The 23,739-nt window shown below is 41.3% G+C and overlaps 1 protein-coding gene across 4 annotated transcripts in view; it reads right to left on the minus strand.

Moving 5' to 3' along the window:
* IL1RL2 (interleukin 1 receptor like 2) overlaps nucleotides 1-23,379 on the minus strand; it is a 48,633-nt gene extending 25,254 nt beyond the window's left edge. Inside the window, exons 1-5 of one of the 4 annotated variants that reach the window (XM_037745476.1) lie at nucleotides 23,363-23,379; nucleotides 22,305-22,465; nucleotides 21,457-21,691; nucleotides 18,722-18,917; nucleotides 9,161-9,320 (exon numbers count right to left, since the gene is read on the minus strand). In XM_037745476.1, the coding sequence (XP_037601404.1) occupies nucleotides 9,161-9,320; nucleotides 18,722-18,917; nucleotides 21,457-21,659 (559 nt within the window). In that variant the 5' untranslated portion in view covers nucleotides 21,660-21,691; nucleotides 22,305-22,465; nucleotides 23,363-23,379. Of the gene's footprint in view, nucleotides 1-9,160; nucleotides 9,321-18,721; nucleotides 18,918-21,456; nucleotides 21,692-22,304; nucleotides 22,466-22,512; nucleotides 22,583-23,095; nucleotides 23,183-23,362 lie in introns of those variants that run through there. The other 3 variants (XM_017547859.2, XM_037745474.1, XM_037745475.1) reach the window with 3 other exon arrangements.
* Nucleotides 23,380-23,739: the final 360 nt, after the last annotated feature.

Raw genomic sequence — 23,739 nt, forward strand, 5'->3', positions numbered from 1 at the left:
CTCTGCATTTCCATATTCTTTTATATCCCTTCCTCTTCTATTATTGCTCCAGCTCTTTCATCCTACCACCAAACTCTAGCATTGTCTCCCTGTATTGACTCCCTGTCCCTGAGTCTTTCTCTACTTCTTTCCTCTCCCATGTGTCTACCAAAATTTAACAATCACCTACTTAGTTCCATTACTCCTCCTATATATTTGGGGTGGGATATGGAAAAGTTGTAAGAGAGGAGCTAGGAAAAATACAAAAATACATATCTTTTATGATGGTAATAATAATTGTATATTCCACAAACTATTTAAATACAGCATGTCTCAAACAAAAGTTATCTCCAGCTAGTTAATGTAACGCCACCCACTAGAACACACATATGTAAAATCCAAAAACCATTCTGGGCAACAGCTTTTCTTTCACCTTCTTCAACTTATCAATCACCAAATTCAACTACTTTTACCTCCTCTTTTCTCAGTCTGTCTTTTTCTTCATTCCTAAGCCTTCTATTTTCCACTCTTTTTCTAAGCAATCTCATTCACACCCACCTCTTCAAATATCATTTCAGGGCCAATGACTTTGAAGGTCATATCTCTAGTCCTGCCTCTAAGCTCCAGGCCCACACAAGCCATAACCTACTCTGGATCTCCACCATCCAAGGACACCTCATACTACTCAATGCATGATGAGACCAAACTCATGATCTCACTCCTAAATCTGGTTTTCCTCCAGAGCCATTTTATTTCACTAAATAGCATCACCATCCAGTCAATAGCACATGTCAGAAAGCCTAGTTAACTTTTTTGACCATGCCATATTTCTTCCCATATTCAGCCCAACACTAAACCCTGTGGGTTTTACCTCTTAAGATGCCCTGAACCCATCCACATCTCTCCATCTTCAAAGATAGCATGTTACCTGTGCCTTCATGCCTTACCTGCACTTCTGCACCTGCACTTCTGATCCACCCTGCAATGGATCATTCTGTGCACAGCAGCCAGTCTGCTGTTTCAGAAATGATAATCAAGCCATGCTACTCTCCTGCTTTCAATCTGTCTGGCTGTCTGTCACTGTTCTTAGAATAAAATTCATACTACTTTGAATTGCTGGTTCCTACTTGATCTTGGCCCTTGACTACTTATCCAACCTCATCACTTACCATAATTTCTCTTATTCATCATCACTCTAACCCTGATTTCCACTCTTCAGATACTCTGAGTTCCCTCTTATACTAGGGCCTTCACATTTGCTACTTCCTCAGTCTCGAAAAAATCTCCCCAACTCTTATCACCCACATAATGCTTCCTGACCATCAACATCACTATTATCAGAAAGCTTTCCCCGAGCCACTGCCTTCTCACTAGGCCCTCATCTGTTTGATCTGAGATTTTTCCTTTTCTTCATTTCTTTCATCTTCCCTGTAATTACACATCTTATTAGTGAGCTATCTGATTAATCTCTACCTCCCCTCCCTTTCAGCCTTCAGGCTTCATCAGAGCAGTGGTGGTGGCTGTTTTCTTCACCACCATGTTCTCTCTGCCTGGCACAGAACCTAGCTTTGTTCAGTACTCAGCAAAGAGTTCTTAAACGATTGCTTTAAGAAGAAATCCCCCATGGCCTTCTCCCAAGTTGAGACTATCAGCACTCTTTTGGATATTTTATTAGCCTCGTAAATGGTCTCCAAGTTGCAAAGCCCTCTTCACCTCTGACTTCCATCCATCTCAATACCGATGTCTCCCAGCACAAATGCAGCCCCAGGACTGTGCACTTGTATAGGCCCTCAGTGGCTGCATGGTAAAGCCTATGCATAAGCAGCCCCCTGGACCTTGCCCCTGTTTAACAACTCCACGGTCTCGGCTCCCACCCTCCCTACCAGATACTTACATAGGCTCTAACAAAATCATTTAGATCCAACATAAACATAATGCTTAACACTTCCATGCTTTGTCCTATAATGTTCTCTCTGTTCTCTCTGCCTAGAGACCCCTTCTCACTCTTATGAATCATACTCATTCTTTACTTTTAAGAATCCTATTCATTCTTTGAAATTCGCCTGGGAACTCCTTTCCTCTTGGAAAGCCTTCCCAGACCATTTGCTTGCCACTCATGGCTCCTTCTTATTCTTTTCCTGCTCCCCAGACACTGTCTATGACTCTACCCTTAGCACATGATATTAAAATGATCCATTTAATCTCTAGATTCATCAATCACCACCAGGCTGACAGTTTCTCAGTAGAAGAAACAATGCTTTTCATTTTTTAATTATCAGGCCATACCATAATACTGGCATAAAACAAATCATAAATAAATGTTTATTGAACATGAAGTAGAGACTACTGAACCCAGCTACTTCCTAAGGGATTCTTCACTTTACCTGATAAATTTCACCTTTCAAAATTTTCCTTCAGTTACTAATGTAAAATTAATTCATTAGAGTAGTCAATCATTTGGTTAATAAATAGATCTGTGCCTGGTCTAGGCCAGGCACTGGGCTCGGTGCCAGGGATTCAACTGTGAACAAGATGAGGAAGGTGCTTTTATCAGAGAGGTAATGGTCAGCATAAAAGCCAAATGCATGGAAATCAAAACACCTTATAAAATTAATTTTCTTAATTACTGTGCTTTTAGTGAGAATAATTAAAATTGAAGACCACCCAAAAATATTTAAATCAAATGAGCAGTTGCAGCAAAGAACATGGAAGGACTAGAAAGGAAGGGCTCTGTGGGAGAACAGCTGGAAGACAGGGAGTCACTGGACTGTACAGAGTAAAGGGCCCTGTCCTGCAAAGGCAGCAGGGAGCCATCCATGCTGAGCAGATCCCCTTAAGGATCCTGACCATCCAGAAATAGCTCAGTCTCCCCAAGTACTCTGAAGTGTGATGGAAACTAGTGACAAATAGGAAGGTCTACATCAAAGAAGTATCGAGCCTTTAGTTCTCATCTAGATGCGTAAATATGGAAAACAACTTTCTACTAAAGAAAGAGCGAAAGGCGCCACGCAGGAACTCCTTGACTTCTTGCCCAGTGTATTTGGAAAAACCAATGCTGGCCTGGGCACTGCATGCCAGAGCTCTGGCTCTGTTTCTGACAATAACCAGCTTTGTGACCTTCAATAGGTATTGATCGACTTACCACCTATGCAACTTACGACCATTCGACTTTACGACCACAATCGCTAGCCACGACTGCTCTGCGTCTGGCAGCGCAAACGTTGCCCAGCTGGGCGTACGACAGTGTGGACCAGCTTCCGGCAGCACTACCATCTCCGTGTGCACCATTTCAACTGTACATATAGCCTACTCAACTTACGACCAAATCGTGTTATGACCGGTCCGTGGTCCCGACCGTGGTTGTAAGTCAAGCACTAGCTGCTCCCCTCCTGGACCTCTATAAAATTTACGGCTTGGGGAGAGAAAGTAGAGCAAGATGGCAGAATAGAAGAGTTCACCAATTGTCTCCCCTACAAGAACATCAAGTTAACAACTATCTACACAGAAAAAACACCTTGGTCAGAACCAAAAATCACTTATAGTATCTGGCTTTAACTCTGTATCGAAGAAAATGACGCTAACAAGACAGAAAAAACAGTCCTCAATCACCAATGCCACCCTCCCCAATCCTCAACAGTGACGGCATGGTACTAAGTGTCGCTGATTGCTGGGGGAAGAAGAACACAGTAATTGTGAGGCACTGAACTCGGTGCTGTCTTGTTAGAGCAGAAAGGAAAACTGGATCAAACTCAGCTGCCACCGGCCCATGGAGGGAACATTTAAAACGACCTAGACAGAGGGGAAATACTGATCCAGTGATCAGCCCTTGAGTTCCCATAGATCTTACTACCAAAGGCTAAAGTGCTCTGGGTCTTGAAGTAAACCTGACAGGCAGTCTGGGCCACAGGGACTGCAACCCTTAGGCGAGTCCTAGTGCTGCCCAGAGACAATGGACTGGAGTGGGGAATGCAATATACCTCAGTGTTCCCATCTAGGGCAGCCAAGGGAGTGTGGGCATCACCCCTCTTTATCACCCTGGCCTTCTCAGCTTGCAGCTCTAAAAGAGGCACTTTCCCTCCACTTAAGGAGAGGAGAGGGAAGAGTGGAGAGGGCTTCATCTTGCATCTTAGATACCAGCTCAGCCATAGCAAGAGAGGACAATGATCAGAGTCATGAGGCCCATGTTCCAGGCCTTCCAGCCAACATTTCTAGACACACCACGGGCCAAAGGGGACCTGCTGCCTTAAAGGAAGGGGTTCAGTCCTGGCAGCATCCGCCACCTGCTGACTGAAGAGCCCCTGTGCCCTGAATAATCAGAAGCAATTTTCCAGGTACTACACTGAATGCCTTGCATGAGCCTCTGAAACTTGCTGGCTTCAGGTGAGACTCAGCACATTACCAGCTGTGGGGGGTTACATGGCAAAACTCCTTTTGCTTGAGAAAAGCAGAGGGAAAAGTTTGTCTTGCACTTTAGGTACTAGCACAGCCACAGGGGGGTAGATCACAAAGCAAGGTCTTGAAGTCCCTGATTCTAGGACTTGAATCTTGGATGGCACTTCTGCACATGCCTGGAGCCAGAAGGGAGCCCACTGCCCTAAAGAGTGAGTCCCACGCAAGGCAGCATTCACCACAAGCTGATTTAAGAGCTGTTGGGCTTTAAAGGAACATCTGTGGTAGTCTGGCAGTACTCCTTGTGGCTGGCAGTGGCGGTGGTTATGGATGGCAAGGCTCTTCTGCTTTTGGAAAGGGAAGGGAAGAGTGGGAAGAACTACATCTTGTGGTTTCACTGCCAGCTCAGCTGCAGTACAAAAAAAAAAAACAAAAAAAAACACTTGTTAGACTTCTAAGGTTTGTTTACTCTAATCCCTGACTCCTAGACGGCACCTTTGGATCCACCCAGGGCCTGAGAGACCTCACCAGTGGCAATCAGCCATGATGGAAGGAACACAGGCCTGGCTGGCTTTGGCACCAGCTGACTGTACAGCACCAGGGCCTAAGCAAACATAAGCAATAGCCAGGGAGAGGGTAAAGCAGGCCTTGCGCAAGATCCAGTGCTGTGCTGGTTTTAGGTCTGACCCAGCAGTCATAGTGGTCATGGCCACAGTGGTGCTTGTGTCACATCACACTCAGCTTTAGGTGGCTCAGAAAAGACAGAGAGACTCTGGTTTGTTTGGGAGAAAGTAAGGAAAAAGAACCAGTCTCTTCCTGGTATCAAGAGAATTCTCCCGGATATTGTCCATGATCATCAAGGCAGTATTTCTACAAGTCTGCAAGAAGCACAGCATTACTGGGCTTAGGATGCCCCTTAAAGCAGATACAGCTTAGATCAAAACGCTTGAACCCTTTTGAATATCTGGAAGGCTTTCCCAAGAAGGACAAGTACAAATAAGCCGAGACAGTGAAGACTACAATAGATACCTAACTCTTCAACGCTCAGACACTGAAGAACATCAACGAGCATCAACATCATCCAGGAAAACATGACCTCCTCAAATGAATTAAGTAAGACACCAGGGGCCAATCCTGGAGAAACAGAGATATGTGATGTTTCAGACAGAGAATTCGAAATAGCTGTGTTGAGGAAAGGCAAAGAAATTCAAGGTAACACAGAAAAGTAATTCAGAATTCTATCAGATAAACAAGGAGATTGAAATAATTTTCTAAAAATCAAGCAGAAATTCTGGAAATGGAAAAATGCAATTGGCATTTTAAAGAATGCATCAGAGTCCTTTAATAGTGGAATGTATCAAGCAGAAGAAAGAATTAGCAGGCTGGAAGACAGGCTATCTGAAAATACACAGCCAAATGAGATGAAATAAAAAAGAATAAAAAACAATAAAGCATGCATGCAGGATCTATAAAATAGCCTCAAAAGGGAAAATCTAAGAGTTATTGGCCTTAAAGACGAGGTAGAGAAAGAGAAAAGAGTAGAAAGTTTATTTGAAGGGATTATAACAGAACTTCCCAAATCTAGAAAACGATATCAGTACTCAAATACAAGAAGGCTGTAGAACACCTAGCAGACTTAATCCATAGGAGACTACCTTAAGGCATTTCATAATCACACTCCCAAAGGTCAAGGATAAATAAAGAGCTCTAAAAGCAGCAAGAGAAAAGGAACAAATAGCATACAATGGAGCTCTAACACATCTAGCGGCAGACTTTTTAGTGGAAACCTTATAGGGCAGGAGAGAGTGTCATAACGCATTTTAAAAACGTTTGCCCTAGCATAGTATAGCCACAAAAATAACCTTCAAGCATGAAGAAGAAACAGACTTTCCCAGTCAAACAAAAAATAAAGGATTTCATCAACACCAAACTGTCCTACAAGAAATGTTAAAGGGAGTAATTCAATCAGAAAGAAAAGGGCATTAATGAGCCATAAGTAATCACCCAAAGGTACAAAACTCACGGATTATAATAAATACATAGAAAAACACAGAATATTTTAACACTGTAACTGTGGTGTGAAACTATTCTTATCCTAAGTGGAAAAACTAAATGATGAATCAGTTAAAAATAATGACTACAACAACTTTTCAAGATGTGGTCAGTACAAAACGATATAAATAGAAGCAACAACAAGTTAAAAAGTAGAGGGATAAAGTTAAAATGTAGAATTTTTATTAGTTTTATTTTTCCTTGTTTGTTTATGCAAACAATATTAAGTTGTCATCAGGTTAAAATAATAGGTTATAAAATAATATTTACAAGCTTTCTTTTTGCTTGTTTGTTTATGCAAACAATATTAAGTTGTTATCAGGTTAAAATAATCGGTTATAAAATAATATTTTCAAGTTTCATGGAAACCTCAAACCAGAAAACATACAATAGAGACACTAAAAAGCAGGAAACCAAATCATATCACCAGACAAAATCACCTTCACTAAAAGAAGACAGGAAGGAAAGAAAGGAGGAAGAGAAGACCACAAAACAAGCAGAAAACAAATGGCAGGAGTAAGTTCTTATCTACCAATAATAACATTAAATGTAAATGGACTAAACCCTCCAATAAAGAGACATAGAATGGCTGAATGAATAAAAAAATAAAACCCATTGATTGTTTCCACACTTCACCTATAAAGACACATATAGACTGAAAATAAAGGGATGGAAAAAGATATTCCGTGCCAATTGAAAACAAAAAAGAGCAAGAGTAGCTATAATTAGAGAAAATAGATTTCAAGACAAAAACTATTAAAAAAAAAAAAGACAAAGTCACTGTATAAAGATAAAAAGGTCAATTCAGCAAGAGGACATAACACCCAACACTGAAGCACCCAGATTTAAAAGCAAACATTATTAGAGCTAAAGAGAGAGACAGGCTCCAATACAATAAAAGCTGGAGACTTCAAAATTCCACTTTCAGCACTGGACAGATCTTCCAGACAGAAAATCAACAAAGAAACATCTGACTTAATCTGCACTATTTGGTCTGGGCAAAAAATTTCTTAAGCAATACTACATAAGCACAAAATGGACAAATGGGATCACATCAAGTTAAAAAGCTTCTGCACAGCAAAGGAAAGAATCAACAAAGCAAAAAGGCAACCCACAGAGGAGGAGAAAATATTTGCAAACCACCCATAGGGATTAATAAGCAGAATGTTATAAGGAGCTCAATCAACTCTATAGAAAAAAAAACACAATCTGATCAAAAAATGGGTAAAAGATCTGAATAGACATTTCTCAAAAGAAGACATACAAATGGCAAACAGGCATAAGAAAAGGTGCTCTACATCACTGGTCAGCAGAGAAGTAGGAATCAAAACTACAATGAGATCATCTCAACCCAGTTAAGGCAGCTTATGTCCAAAAGACAGGCAATAACAAATGTTGCTGAGGATGTGGAGAAAAGAGAAGCCCTGTACCCTGTCAGTGGGAATGTAAATTAGTATAACCACTATGAGAAGAGTTGGAAGGTTCCTCAAAAAACTGAAAATTGAGCAACCATATGATCCAGCAATCCCACTGCTGGGTATAAACCCAAAAGAAAGGAAATCGGTGTATTGAAGCGATAACTGCAGTCCGATGTTTGTTGCAGCACTGTTTACAATGGCGAAGATTTGGAAGCAACTTAAGTGTCCATTAACAGATGGATAGATAAAAACAATGTGGTACATATACACAAGGGAGCACTGTTCAGTCGTGAGAAAGAATGAGATCCTGCCATTTGCAACTACATGGATAGGACTGGATCATTATGTTAAAAAAAATAAGCCAGGCACAGAAAGACAAACATCATATGTTCTCACGTATTTTTGGGTTCTAAAAATCAAAACAATTGAACTCATGGACACAGAGAGTAGAACTAGGGTTACCAGAGGCTGGGAAGTGTAGTAGGGGGAATGAGGGGAGAAGTGGGGATGGTTAATGGGTACAAAATATAGAATGAATAAGACCTACTATTTGATAGCACAATAGGGTGATTATAGTCAATAATAACTTAATGGTACATTTTTAAATAACTTAAAGAGGGTAATTGAATTATTTGTAAATCAAAGGATAAATGCTTGAGAGGATGGATACCCCGTTCTCCATGATGTGATTATTACACATTGCATGCCTGTATTCAAAACATTTCATGTACCACATAAATATATACACCTATTATGTACCCACGCAAATTGAAAATTTTAAAAATTAAATTAAATTAGTGGTTTGAACTAAATTACTTTTAGGGATTTTCTTCCCCTAAGGCTCTACTTTCAAACCTCCAGGGCTTATGTTCAAGAGAGCTGGCTGCTCTGGCCTGAGAACACAGGTCCCATGCACAGCAGGATATCCCAGGACCATATCCAGAACTCTGAGCTCTGCAGCACTCAAGGCAGGGGAGACCTCGGCTGAAATGAGAGTCACGTTCATCACATCTACCAGTTTCTAAATACCTGTGTTTCATCAGGCACTCCAGAAGCTAGTCTATGTGCATGATCTCATTTAATTCTCACAAATCAACCAAGAGTTTTGAGCGTTCTGTTGTTCAGATGAGGGGACTAAGCTGCTCATGTCCTTCTGCCTCACTCCTCCCAGCTTCTGATTCTAACAGTGGCAGGTCTGAGACTCTGCTAGCCTTCAGGAAAATCAAGACCTAGAATCACTCCTACCCAAAGTCCAAAGCTGGAAGCCAGTTCGCACAAAGCCAAGAGAAGACAAGGCAACAGGCATGCATGAGCATACTTACTGGTGCTCACAGTGATGCTATTTGAAACCTTGTACTTCTTCCCCGAGTGTAACAGTATGGTCTGACACACATAGTTCCCTCTGTCCTCTGGCGAGACGTTGCTCACAAAAAGCTTGGTTTCCAAATGAGTGAACCGCTCCCCTTTAATCTCGTTACAGTCCTAATACAAATAAAAACAAAATTCAATTCAATGAATTCTTAGAAACCTGTGTGATCCCTAGAATTAGGGTAATCTACAATCTAACTGGAAGACCACAGATAGCTAGCAAAGTGAGTAAATAGAAAAATAGATAGATGATAGATTAATGATAGATAGATGGATAGATAAACACAGCAGAATTACTTGCCCAGTTTGTTTATAATGTGTATATATATGTGTGTGTATATATATACATGTTCAAGTGTGTGTATATAGATGTACACAGATTTGACAAAGAATATTTTACAGGCTAAAGTGAGTTATACAAACATTAAGTTTAGCAGGAGTTGAGGGAAGAATGGCCTATGTGAGTTGGGAGGAAGACTTCACAAAGGAAAACTGAGCCTGGGTAAGTTTTTGGCAAAAGGATATGAACGTCCTCCACCTTCAGGGACCGATGTCTCCCAGCAGACTACCACTTAATGGCCCAAGTCCCTTTACTGGAAACCCAGGTGAATGGTGACTGCTCCCACTGCATTGCGGTACCAATTACACTTTCTGCATTTATCAAGCATTGGACTTTATAGAAATCCAAAATAGTTTTTCACCAATATCCAATTTGAAGGGCTGAACCGTGACCAAAGGATGCTGGCCAAGTTTATGGAGGGCAGATGTCACATCACTTCTCACACTCCCCATGCCTCCCCCATGAACAAGGCAACAACCTCACACCCAACCAACCAGAAGACTAGTGAGTCTCAGGAATGCTTGCAGACACCCAGAAGGCAAGCCTCACCATTCCTCTGTCCTGTCCTAGGCTTACACTCTCATGTTAATAATCACTTCTTTCATTCCTTGGGCCCACTTCTGAATTTTCCCAAACATGTTCCCTGTCCTTCAAGAAGCTACACTCCACAGAGTGACTGCCTAGCTAATTGAGTCCATTTGTTCATTCAAACGTTTGAGTTCCTGCAGTTTGCTTGCACTGTGACGGACCTGGCCATGTAGCACTAAGATGCAGTCCCTCTCCTCGGGAAGTGCACAGTCTAAAAGATAAAATCAACATGCAAACCCCTAATTGAATAAATATTTAACTGCCCAAGTGTGAAGCTCTCTCCTCACCTAGGCAGTTCAGAGTCACACTTCGTTCTCCACCCTTGGAGCAGCATGAATAGAGCCACCCAGCAGGATGTAATAAATAATTAATGCCACATTAATTATTATAAACATTATAATTAATGTTCATTTGTAATGTGAAATGTTACTTCCTAGAAGGCTTACATTATTTCCCTGTAAATACCTGGCATTGGAAACCAATTCTGACAACTGCTTATCAAACGAAATGGGAATTACTAATCAGCGTTAGATGTGTGAATGCATCTGACTCTGATATTGTGATGTCTTCCTTAGGATACAGACAGGCACTTTTTTTTCCTGAGACAGGTTCTTGCTCAGGGGATTCTCCTACTCCAGCCTCTTGAGTAGCTGGGACTACAGGTATTTGCCACCATGCCCTATTTTGTTTTTTTAATGGAGACGGGGTTTCACCATGATGCCCAGGCTGGTCTCAAACACCTGGGCTGAAAGAATCTGCCCACCTTAGACTCCCCAAGTGCTAGGATTACAGGCATAAGCCATGCACTCAGCCCAAACAAAGCACAATGTTTAGTCCTTGGACTTCATAAACCTCTTCCCTGGACAGTCCTCCCTGGATAGTCCCTGGCTAGGCACAGTCTCTGGGCCTCCCTTTCTGTGCTTCCATGGTCGAGCAGTTCTCTCTCTTTTTTTTTTTTAAATTGCATTTTAGGTTTTGGGATACATGTGAAGAACATGCAAGATTGTTGCATAGGTACACACATGGCAGTGTGATTTGCTGCCTTCCTCCCCATCACCTACATCTCCTTCTGATTGATTCATTCTTTCTTTCAAGATGTGACTATTTTAATCATCTTAAAGTTCAGCCTTGACAGCTGAGGGCCATTCCGTCACTTTGCTGTAAGTTGGACTGCCTCTATTCTGATCCACTGGAACATTATTTCAAAGTTTAAATTTGAAACAAGCTTGGATTTAAATTCAAAATCTTTAGGGTAATGTCTCACTAACAAGATTTAAGATTAAAATATTAAGAACAATAGAGTCCACATTTGAATACCTTATATATTCCAGGCATCATGAAGAAAACTCCTGACCCAGCAGGTACAATATTTCAGAGACATAAAATAGCCTGAGAATTCTTGCTAAGATGCAGTGGGTACAGAAGCGTGATGGAGATAAAACTGGTGAGGCAGTCAGGAGCCCTGTCATATAAATCTTTGAAGAGGAGTTGAGCATCAGAAGCTTTCTGAGCAAGAGAATAAGATAATCAGATTTTCTTTTGGGAGAGATCCTTCAGTTGCCATGTAGTAAAGGATTAAAACAGTGCAATGCTAAAGACCCTTTAGATTTAAATAAAATCTAATATTTTTAAATAAAATCTAAATATAAGCAATTTAGACTTTAGTTCCATAAACTGAGGCCAAATGGAACCTAAACAAAGGCAGGGCAGTAGGGATAGCAGGTACAAAACAAAAAACAATGATTTTAAGCAATTTCAATCCACAAAATTTAGTGACAATTTTGGAATACACAGAGGGAGCAGGACTTAGGTATGCAAAGGTGTTATTAGGTAGAAGAAGGAATGCAAAGAAATGGGAAAAAAATTATCCTATTTGGGGTAAGATTAAAAAATAGCTCTAACCACGGTGCATTGGGTGAGCAGTAGGGATGGGAGGGTCTAAGGAGAACATATATTAGACTGCTGGACAAAAGAATCTGGAGTTTGGAAGAAGGCTCAAAGTGGAAGAGAATTGGGAGCCATATGGAGAATACAGAGCCAAATGGATGGTTCTATAAATCATCCACTTGAATGTAAGCAAAGTGAGCATAGAAGGTGACCACGGCTGAAACCATGGGGAACCCCAAATCATACGACCCACATATAGAGGAAAAGAACTCAGTGATGATTACAAAGGAAGCGCCAGAAACAAAAATGATAAGCAGAGACAGAGAATCAGTAAGTCTTATAAAGAAATGAGAAGGGAGTTCCCGGCTGATGGGAGTGCCCAGCAGTGCTGAATGCCACAATCTGGCTGAAAATGAATGTTAATTTAGCAACTGGAGAGCCCGAAGTAACTTTAGCAAGTTCAGATTGAGCAGTGATAGGGGCCCAAAACTGCTGTGCTGAAGAGTAATTTGGGATTGAAACAAAAACCAAATTGGAGACATTACTGCTTTTCCAGGTATACACAGATGTCTTAATACCCAAAACTTGTCCTTTGTCAGCTCTTCAGTTTCGAAGACTTCCTAGAGACTTCTCTCAGTTTTCAATCCTCCCATACATAAGCCAGGATTTGCCATAGGGATTTGCCATTAACCAGAACCCCTGTCTCCAAATTATTAAAATTAAATATACTACTTTCTGATTGATTCCCTATTCCAGCTCACTCATTCCTTTAACTAAATAATAATCTCCAATATTTATTTTTTAGGTACTCATTATGTACTCATGTTGAACTAAATGTTTCATGGATAGATTAGGTCATTTAATCTTTGAAACAGAGCCATGAGGTCATATACCTCTGTCTGGATTTAGCAAACAAAAACCATTCTGTATTACATGCGGAAAAGAATGCAAGACAAGATACTAGATGCTTTGCAAAATCTGTGAAGGTGCTTAGGAAGGGGCATCGAGGCCAGAACCACACTGCAGAAGTAGCTTTCCCTGAGACCTGCGATCTCTACCACAACCCTGAAAGTGGGGAATTGATACCACGTGCAATTCAGAGACCAGGGGTGCCACTTACGCAACTCCAGTGTGTCAAGCCATGCCACATCAGGAAGAGCCACCCTGACAAATAAACCAGAAGACTCAGCTCCCACAAAACTGGAGACTAGGCACTTCAATACTGCTGGAGAAATTTCCATGTCTCCAGGGCCGTGATTTCCAGTAGAAAAGCCAGGAAGATGCACCATCCTTACCTTCACCTTTCAGTGAAGCCAGCTGGAGACATGGAATTCCATCCAGAGCCTTAGCAGTAAGTGACTCAGTAAAATGTAAGGTGGTTTGGTTGTTTCGTTCTTGTGACTTTTTAGCTTTAAGGCCTCTACAAGACAAAAGGCCTCACCATGGATGGTGAATGTCTACTCACTGTGGGCATCACAATTTTCCACCTGAACTTTTGATCCATTCAACTCACTTTTCTATCTTAACTTGGATTAGCCGACCTGACCTCTCTATTTTCTTCTAAGTTCTAGGCTGGTTCAGCTATCATTTCCTTTCCTGTCCATCCTGGACTCATGTGTCCATCACTTCAATCACTTCCCTTCCAGTACCTCAACTCTGTAGCCCTCAGTCCTTCCAGCATCTTCACCTGCAAAGCCCCCATTCTAATGGATCCCTTCATCTCTCTGCTACATGCTTCCAGCCAGATGAGCAGAGCACTATAGGAGATAATCACATAAACGGGCATCTTGGTACCACTATAAATTCAATGTCTTCACCTTAGAAATTCTTTGTGTCACCATCTATTTACTTACATTACTCTTTTAAATTTTCGCCGTAATGTCTTCTTACAATTAGAAAAAAATAGAGGCCCTCAGATATGAGTTCTCCCACCTCCTCTCCCCCTCCTTTTCTCTTATTTTATCAGTTCTACTTTATAACTTTCTGAAATGAACCCCACTCTTAACTTGATTTCTAGGATAGTCCAAATGATCAGCATGCTACCATCCTCAAGCCCTTCGCATGTATTCACTGGTACCTACAAAAGGACTTTTCTCAAATGTGAATTTGCTCGTGCCATTCTCCTGATGGTAGGATTCACTGCCAAAATTCTTTAGATTGGCATAAATGGTCTTTATTTTCTAGCACCATCTTTCTACACGTACCCTAAACTCTAACCAACGCCCCCAAACACCATTCTCTTTCTAACTCAATGCCTTTGCACTTGCTGCTTCCCTGTAATTACTGACCTTTCCCATATCCACCAGGCTAATTAAGCACAGTTCAAAGGCACCTTTTCCAGGAAGCATAGCCACAGACATTCCAGGGTCTACTCTAATTTTGCTTTCTTTATGTTCTTCTCATGCTGTAATAAAATTCTTAGTTTATTTGTCTGCTTCCTCTGATAAACTGTAACTTCTTTGAAGACATATGACAGCGCTTGGCACAGGACCAGGAAGATCACAGACTCCAAATACTTGCAGAATTGATTCCAACCCTCTGGTTTTACAGATGACAACATTGAGGCCCAAAGAGTGATTCCAGGACTGAGCACAAGGTCGTGACAAAAACAGCCGTACCTGAGTCACCAAATCTGAGCAGGTAGTACAGTATCAGATGATCTCTCCTGCTTAACACTGCTGGCCCCCAGATTTCACCTACCTTCACAAGCCCAAGGGTTGTTTTAAAAATAAAGGCATCTGAGCCCCACCCATGTGTGATCTGCTTCAGTTAGTAGAGGGTGAGGCTGAACATCTGAATTTTTAAAAGACCCATAGGATCGAATCTCTTAGGATTGCTAGTCATAACTCTTGAGTCCCTCTCCAAGTGCTGCATAAACAGAAGTTAGAATAGCCAAGGCAACATTTCAGAAAAGGAAAAAAGCAGAGAACTTACACAAAACTTGCAAGAGTTACCTAATGCCATAATAATTAGAAAGGATAAGGGCCAGGTGCAGTGGCTCACGCCTGTAATCCCAGTACTTTGGGAGGCCAAGGCAGGTGGATCATTTGAGGTCAGGAGTTTGACACCAGCCTGGCCAAAATGGTGAAACCCTGTCTCTACTAAAAATCCAAAAAATTAGCCAGATGTGGTGGCCGGCATGTGTAATCCCAATTACTCTGGAGGCTGAGGCAGGAGAATTGCTTGAACCCAGGAGGCAGAGGTTGCAGTGAGCCAAGACCATGCCACTGCCCTGTATTTTTTTGAGACTCTGTCTCAAAAAAATAAAAAGAGAGAAAAGAAATAGAAGGAAACACTACAGACGTTCCAAAACAGATCTACACACAAAGAGCAATTTGCTTTAAGTCAGAGGTGGCATGCAAAGCAATGTGAAAAGAACAGATAAACTATTAAGTCCATACAGAAAAAAAATTCCACTTGACCCTACCAACACTACACTACATTAAAATTCAGTGGAAAAAGAAAAATAATGAAACTTCTAGAAGAAAATGTAGGAAAATATCTTTTTACCTTGGGGTAGGAAAAGATTCTTAAGTCACAGAAAGTACCAATCACAAAGGAAAATCGATACATTAGACTGCATTAAAACTAAGAAGTTGAGACCTCATTACCAGAATAGAAAGGCTAGCCATTGCTTAGAAGAACACATTGTAACAATTACTGATATCTAGATACATAAAGAACTACTACAAATCAATGAGAAATAGACAAGACAAGGTTAGCAAACCACCCATGGGCCAAATGAGGCTCACCATCTGTTTTTGTAAATAAAATGTTATTTAAACACAACCACACTCCTTCATTTCTATATTGTCTACAACTGGTTTTGTGCCATTAAAGCAGAGTTGAGTAGTTGAAACAGAGACCATCTGGCCTACAATGCCTAAAATATTTATTATTTGGCTTTTCACAGAAAAAAAAAATGGTATCTCCTGGACAAGGTATCCTGTAGGCACTCAGGAGGCTGAGGCAGAAGGGTCACTTGAACTCAGGGGTTCAAGGTTACAGTGAACTCTGATTGCATCACTGCCCTCCAGCCTGGGTGACAGAGCAAGACTCTGTCTCAAAAAAAAAAAAAGTTCACCAGCAAGTACTCAAAAAAATTACACACACACACACACACACACACACACACACACCCAAGGGCCAAGAAAAAAAATTTAAAGAATATCAGCATTATCATTTGTTATTAAAGCTGAAATGAAACACAATTACTTATTTATCCAAACAGCAAAAATTTAAAAGACTAATAGTACCATGTGTTGTCAGACATAGGAGCATAAACAACTCTTATACACTGCTGCTGGAACTGTAAATTGGCACATCAATATGGAAAATGTTTTGGCATTTTCTACATACTCTTATGGCCCAACTATTTCACTCTCATGCAATATGCCCTATAAAATTGCATTCATAAGTGAGAAAAGTGTTCATACAGCTTTGTTTCTAAGACCCAGAAATTGGAAATGACTCAAAAGGCTAACAACAATAATGATGAAACAGTATACTGTACAGCAATGAAAATGAATGAAATATAGCCACATGCAACAGCATGGATAATTCCACTGGTTTGCTCTTGAGCCAAATAAACTAGACATAAATATTACATATGATTTTATTCAAATTAAACAAAATTTGAAAACTGGCAAATCTAATCTATGATAGTATTAATCCGGAAAGTGGTTATTTGGGGTGACTAGGTAGGCATAGTTTTGCAAGATGGAAGAGGCAGGCCTTCAGAGGAGCTAGCACTGTTTTCTTTCTTGAACTTCATGGGGAAAAATAATTAAAATGTATGTTTGTTTTCTGATAATCCATCAAGCTTGTCCACTTATGATTTCTGCATTTTATATGTATATGTTTTACTTCAATTAAAAAGTTTTTTTTAATGTGTTCCAAACAGTGATACCCAAGATATATAAAGATATAAAATCTCCTGTAAGTCACAAGGAAATATGAGCAGTCAGTTCAGAAGAGGATCCAGAAATGGCCAATAAACATATGAAAAAATTGGTCAATCTCACTAATAATTAAGGAAAAGCAAAATAAAATAACAAATAGGTATATTTTATACCCACCAAATTGATTTTAAAAATGAAAGTCTTATAATATGAAGTTTGACACAAGGTTTTAGGAAATCTAGAATACTCCTGGTGAGCCAGGCATGGCAGTTCATGCTTATAATCCCACCACTTTAGGAGGCCAAGGCAGGAGGATTACTTGAGGCCAGGAGTTCAAGATCAGCCTGGACATCATAGCAAGATTCTGTCACCACAATTTAAAAAATCAGTTGGGCTCCCACTTGAGCTCAGGAGTTAGGCTGCAGTGAGTCATGATCACACCACTGCACTCCAGCCTGGGCAACTGAGTGAGACCCTGTCATAAAATAAAATAAAACAAAATACTCCTGGCAAAAGTATAAACTAATACAAAATTCTGTAAAGCAATTTGTGCAACATCAACAAAGTTGAATATTTTATTCATCGGCATGCCCTACAAATGAGCAATTCTAGGGCTAGTAATCATATGTCAGAGAAATGCATGCACTGGCAAATGTGCCTTAACAGACAGGTATAAGGACATTCACTTCTACATTTCTTGTGAAAGGAAACTGAACAACCTAAATGAACATGCAACACGTAACAGAAAGGATCAATAAAGCCAAAAGTTAGCTTTTGAAAAGAGTAATAGAACTGACAAGTCTCTGATGAAACTTATCAAGTAAGAGTGTGTGTGTGTGTGTGTGTGTGTGTGTGTAAGAAAGAGAGAATGAATAATAACTAAAGGTGAACCATACTTGAAGGTTTTAACGTCTGCAGAAGCAGACATTAAAAGAGAAGGCCTGCTAAACAATTTTCCAGAATATATGAAACTTTTAACGAAATGGGAAACTTCCTAAGACATGAAATCTTACCAAACTCACTCAAGAAAAAGTAGGAAATTTGCATAATCCTTTCGCCACTAAAGAAATTGAATCAATAGATGAAAACCTTCCCATAAAGAAAACTCATGACCCAGAGGGGTGCACTGGCAAGTGTTAACAAGCAGGAAAAACTAATTCCGATCTCAAATAACTAGCTTGTGCTCTTCCATGCCAAGGGTTACCTTCTATGTCAACATATGCTAGGATCATCCAGAAAAGAGAAACTTGGAAGATGAAAACACAAAGTGCAGAAAGATGAGCATAAAAAAGGAAGGGCTAGGAAGACCTAGACTATATATTTCCATTTGCTAGTATAGCATTATACAAGAATAATCACAGACACTGATCATGATAGCCACATGTTGAGGAAGGTGTGAGGAGCCTAGAGCAAATATGGAACAGTAGCAGGAAAGAGGTTTTCAAGGGGGGGACCGTTTATAATTTGTGATTATTGAACCATGCCCATGTAGTATGCATTTAAACAAACATAATTAATGTTAGAAAATCAAGAATAGCCAAGGATAGCCCGAAAAATAAGAATAAGAACTGGAGGAAGAGGGTGGATTCAAATAATAAAATATTACAAAGTTATAATCACTAAAATTTTTTTATAAACAAGTAATTAGGAAGGTAACATTATCAATGACTACTAACTAACTATCTTAGGCACACAAATTTCTTGAACAATTCTGCCTTAAAAATACAACTTAACCTATAACAAACAGTGGGTTTTAAAGAAAACGAGGAAACATGTCAATAAGAAAATAAGTTTTTTACCTTATACCACATTGTGGAATCCAAAATACAACTCTCTGGGAAGTGCAGGTGACATGTGAGACTATCATCTTTTCCAACATGTAATATTTGCCTGTACTCATCTGATAAATTCGGCAAACCACTTACAGAAGTGTCACACCAATGTTTTTCAATAACAGTTAGGTTTACATGTATTCTATGACAGCTGTCTCTACCCCTGTAAGACAGATTGAGACCTCATAAACTCTTTAAAAAATCACAAAATAAAATAATTCAGCTCATTTTCGAATGTTTTCCAATCATTTCCATAGTACTGTGCAAACCCTCTGCCTCTAACAAAGCACCATACAAATTATTCATCACAATAGGACAAATGGTTTTCATACAGTGGAGAAACTGGACAACACCTTACCCAAGTGATGAAAAAGAACATCACCATCTAGGGGCAAGTGGGCGCCACGTGCCTCTGAGTAATATTCTGAAGAGGACAAAAAGCACTCACCTAGCATTCCAGCCAAAATGGCACAGCCTGAACCTAATCATGAAGAAATGCCTGACAAACCTCAATGAAGGAGATAATACAAAACAACTGCCTTAAAAATGTCAGTACCATAAAAACCAAAAGGCTAAGGAAACGTTCCAGATTAAAAGAAATTAAATATTCATGGCAACCAAATTCGATGAATGATCCTAGATTGGTAACTGTACTGGAAAGAAAGAGAAAAATTATAAAGGTCTTCAATGAGACTATTGACAAAATCAGAATATAGATTACAGATTAAGGTATTATATGATGGTGATGTTTCCTGAATTTGATAACTATACAGTGATTATGTAAATGAATAAATATACATTGAAAGGAAATGGGAAATATACTCTGTTGATAGGAAACATATATTGAAATGTTAAGGGCTAAGAGGGTATGATGCATACAACTGAAATGGTTTAGGAGAAAAATATTGTTTATAATTTATATCATATATGGTGAAAATTAAAAGATTAATTTAAAGATATATTCTTAAAAATGAGGAATCTAGATAAAGGGCAGAAAGAAGTTCTTGATACTATTCTTGCAAAATTTATGTAAATTTAAAATTATTTCAAAGCAAAAGGTAAAAATATACAGTTTACTAAACATATATTCTATCTGAATGTTATTAATAAAAATCTTGGAGAATTCATGTTCATTTTCTTTCATGACAGATAATAATTTTGTCTAATTTCTATTAAAGAATATTTTTCCTCATTTCACAGCACCCAGATTTAAATATTTTAAATCTAGCATCCAGATTCATTTGTGTGATGTACAAGCTTCAAGTCTAGTTAATAATTCACAGCCTAGACTAAAATAAGAAAGCAGACTTCCACATGCCCTGAGCGGTTTATTAGTGACTAAATCTGTGGAAGAGAGCCAAGCAGAGCTAACGACCACTTCCACTTGTGAACTACTCAATGTTGTGCATTTAGTCTGTCTGGCGTATAGAAATGAGGAATCTGGCAGGAATCGGAGTGGGGCGTCCCACGGGCCACACTGGGACACAGAAAGGGGCCAGCAAATACTGCAGAGTAAAAACAAGAGACAGAGAATGGAGTACCTATTTTACACATGGTCTCAGTTAACTTTCACCTCAACCCTATCAGCCAGCATTACTTCCATTTTACAGAAAAAGCCAAGCCTCAGAGAGATCAAGTAATTTGTTAAGGTCGTGCAAGCTAGCCTGGGAGAATCACGAAGTTGTGGCCCTCAGGCTAAATTTGGTCTACAGATGTGTTTTATTCACGCCTTACAATGTTTTACAAATTATAAAAGTTGCACACACAAATTCCAATTTCCAGATTCCCTTGAAAAGTGAGAAGATGGGCTTGCCCTGAATAGACAGCTACCTTTGAGGGGCACATGCTCTCCAGTTGACCACAGTCACCACCAGGCCTATGTTACTCACTCGTATTTCTTAGCACAGGTTCTCCACTGAGGTCAGGAACATACTTGATGCTTACTCCCTGCCTTAATCAGATTCCTCATGAAAAGGGCGCATAGGAGGCTTATTCCTATCTGGATGTGCCACTTCCCACAAAAACTTTTGGCATTTCAAGAAAGATGGCAGCGGCCGGAGGTGGTGGATCACACTTGTAATCCCAGCACTTCGGGAGGCCGAGGCAGGCGGATCACGAGGTCAGGAGATCGAGACCATCCTGGCTAACATGGTGAAACCTCGCCTCTACTAAAAATACAAAAATTAGCCAGGCGTGGTAGTGCGCCTATAGTCCCAGCTACTCAGGGGGTTGAGGCAGGAGAATCGGTTGAACCGGGGAGGCAGAGGATGCAGTGAGCTCACATTGCTCCACTGCACTCCAGCCTGGGGTGACAAAGCGAGAGTCTGTCCAAAAAAAAAAGGGGGAGGGGGAAGGAAGGAAGGGGGGAAAGGAGGGAAGGAAGGAAAGAGGAAGGAAGGAAGGAAGGAAGGAAGGAGGGTAGGAAGGAAGGAAGGTGGCAACAATAATATTGAAACAAACACACTTTGTCTTGGGTCTGGCCTGAGGTGCCATTTCCATGGGAAAAGATGCACATCAGATTCCAAAAATGATTTACAAATCTGTTCTGTTTAAAAATGTGTTCATTGGAAATCTTCTTGTAACAATTATAAAAACATACAACATATTTCTTCTCAATGAGTTTTCTATGTTCATTAAGAATTTTCCTAAAAGAATTTATGCATACACACACGAGTTAGTTCTATTTTAAATGAGGAACTTACTTTATAACACATTGGTAGATTCCTGAGTCCCCCAGTGCTATAGGGAGAAACAAAATCCAAGTCTCGTCCTGGTGAATTCTCAACTGTGTGCTTTTGGACACTGGGATTTTGCTAGAATTTTTATACCAAGTTATACTGACTTCCCCAGATGTTACTGGAGGGAATGTACAATTAAAAGCAAAAGGCTGATTTGCTGAAGGCATTTCAATTCTCGTAAAAATGTCCTTGCATCCATCTAGGGAAAGAAAAACAAAACAACCATGTAAGAAAACTTTGGTTTTATTTACTATTCGTTTTTTTAAAATGCCACTTCAATTTTCCTGCCAATTTGAAATTTTATTTGGGAGTTTCTTGAGTCTGGAAATTTCTCAAAAATAGCCTGCTGATTATAAAGTATAATTCCAAGTTATTCAAATGTATCCATAAATTATTCAAATGCATCCATAATTTGCTCCATTCCCTCCTCACAAGTCTTCCCCATTAGGAATGATTTCCCTCTTTCCCTTATAGTCTACGACCCATAATTCTTTTCATCCTTCCCCCACAGAGTAAAGGAGCCCTTCTTGTCTTTTCTGTTTCTGCTCTGCCACCCAGTTATTTTACTCTGTCTTGAGTAAAAGGTATTTCATCCCAAAACGATTGTTTTTAAAAAAATTGTTTCACTTTTAAAGTTCACTTCCACCAAATTTCTTAGAAGAGATTTGTTCTATTGATGATTTCCTTGCTTTCACCTTGTGTCATAAAATAACCCTTTATCATATAAAATAGGCAGTAGTAACTCCATTTGAGCATTTTTACTCCAGTCTTCACTTGCAATTTGCCTAACTCCCTCCCCTCCCCGAAGTCACCTCCAAGCTCCAAGGCGACATTCAGGGCTGAGCATCCCAGCAGTCGCCTTTTCCTCTTCCGCGGGACTCCGCCTGGCGGTCTGCGGAGAGTAAGGAGCCGCGCTCCTGCTGGCGCGATCCTCGGGGTTCGCACTGGGGGCTCCCCTTGAGGGGCCAGGAGCCTGTGGACAAGGGCGGTCTCTGGGAACGGAGGACACACGGAACGTACCTGCTCTGACAGACAGTGGAAGGGCGATGGACAACCCGCAGAACAGCAAGGACCACATCCCCAAACCCGGCTGCAAGGAAGGGAGAAGAGGGTGGGAGGGGAGGGCGCTGCCGACCCGGCCCCAGGCGTCTGCTTGGGCGACTTCGGAGTCTCAAAGACAACCGCCCAGGTCGCTGACCGTCCCTTCCTCCTGGGGAGCCCTCGGTCTTTGCCCCCACGTTTCCTCAAGGACTGCCCTTCCCCTGTGTCCTTCCTCTGGGCGCCCGGCCTTTAGGATCCAGGGCGGGGAGCTCGCCCCTCCGCGGAGGGGGATGGGCGGGGAGTGGGCGGCGGCGGTGCGGACCCGGTGGGAGCCCCTTCTGCCACCTGACAGCGAAGCAGGCTCGCGTCCCGAGCCCCCGCGAGGCCAGGGCGCCCCGCCAGCGCATCCCGCGGCCTGGGGCCCGGACGTGGGACCCCATCCCCGCCCGCGTCGCGCGCAGCCTCCCCTACGCTCCTGCGGCCTCAGGATCCGCCCGCACCTGGCTGTCTAAACTGAAACCCCAAACACCAGCTCACTGGGGAGCAGCCAGGGCAGGCCTACCTGGCAAGGGCCGGCGAGAAAGGAGCGAGGAAGGCCGGGAGCCGCTGGAGCTGAAAGTAGCCGCGGGCTCCACACCTCGGCCCAGAGACTGAGTCGGCTCCCCCTCGGTCACCTAGCGGGTCAGGGGCCCACCCGAGGGACCTGATCCCTGGCCTCTGGTGACGCACATTGTCGCCACCTCTTTTCCTACACACCTCTCCTACCGTCAGGGCCGCCACCCATGCCTGGCTCAGCTGCAGACTCCCGGCCCGGGGTCGACCTGCCTACCGAATTGGAACGTGCCGGACCTCGTGGAGAGTGGAAAATATGACAGTGACCCGAGTCCTGTCAGGCCACTTCCATGCCTGGGTATTTCCCTGCCACCGTGGGCAGGGCAGACCTGCCTTCCCCAGTAGAGCGTAGGAAGGAATGTGGCATCACACTAGGAAGTGGCTTGAAAGTCTTTGAGCCTGATTTTCTAGCATCTAAGTCCTTCATCACCAGTAATGTCTTCTTTAGTCTATTCCAAGTTGAACGTCTAAATTAATTATTCATTCCTTTCCAAATCCCATTTGAGCACTGCATAGTCTGCATTGGCCTGTATGGAATGACCACAAAGTGGAACTTATCCCAAATGGCTTCTAAGGAGTATCATGAACCTGCCT

The sequence above is a fragment of the Cebus imitator genome, unplaced genomic scaffold (genome assembly GCF_001604975.1).
Source record: "Cebus imitator isolate Cc_AM_T3 unplaced genomic scaffold, Cebus_imitator-1.0 Scaffold202, whole genome shotgun sequence".
NCBI classification, from domain to species: Eukaryota; Metazoa; Chordata; class Mammalia; order Primates; family Cebidae; genus Cebus; species Cebus imitator.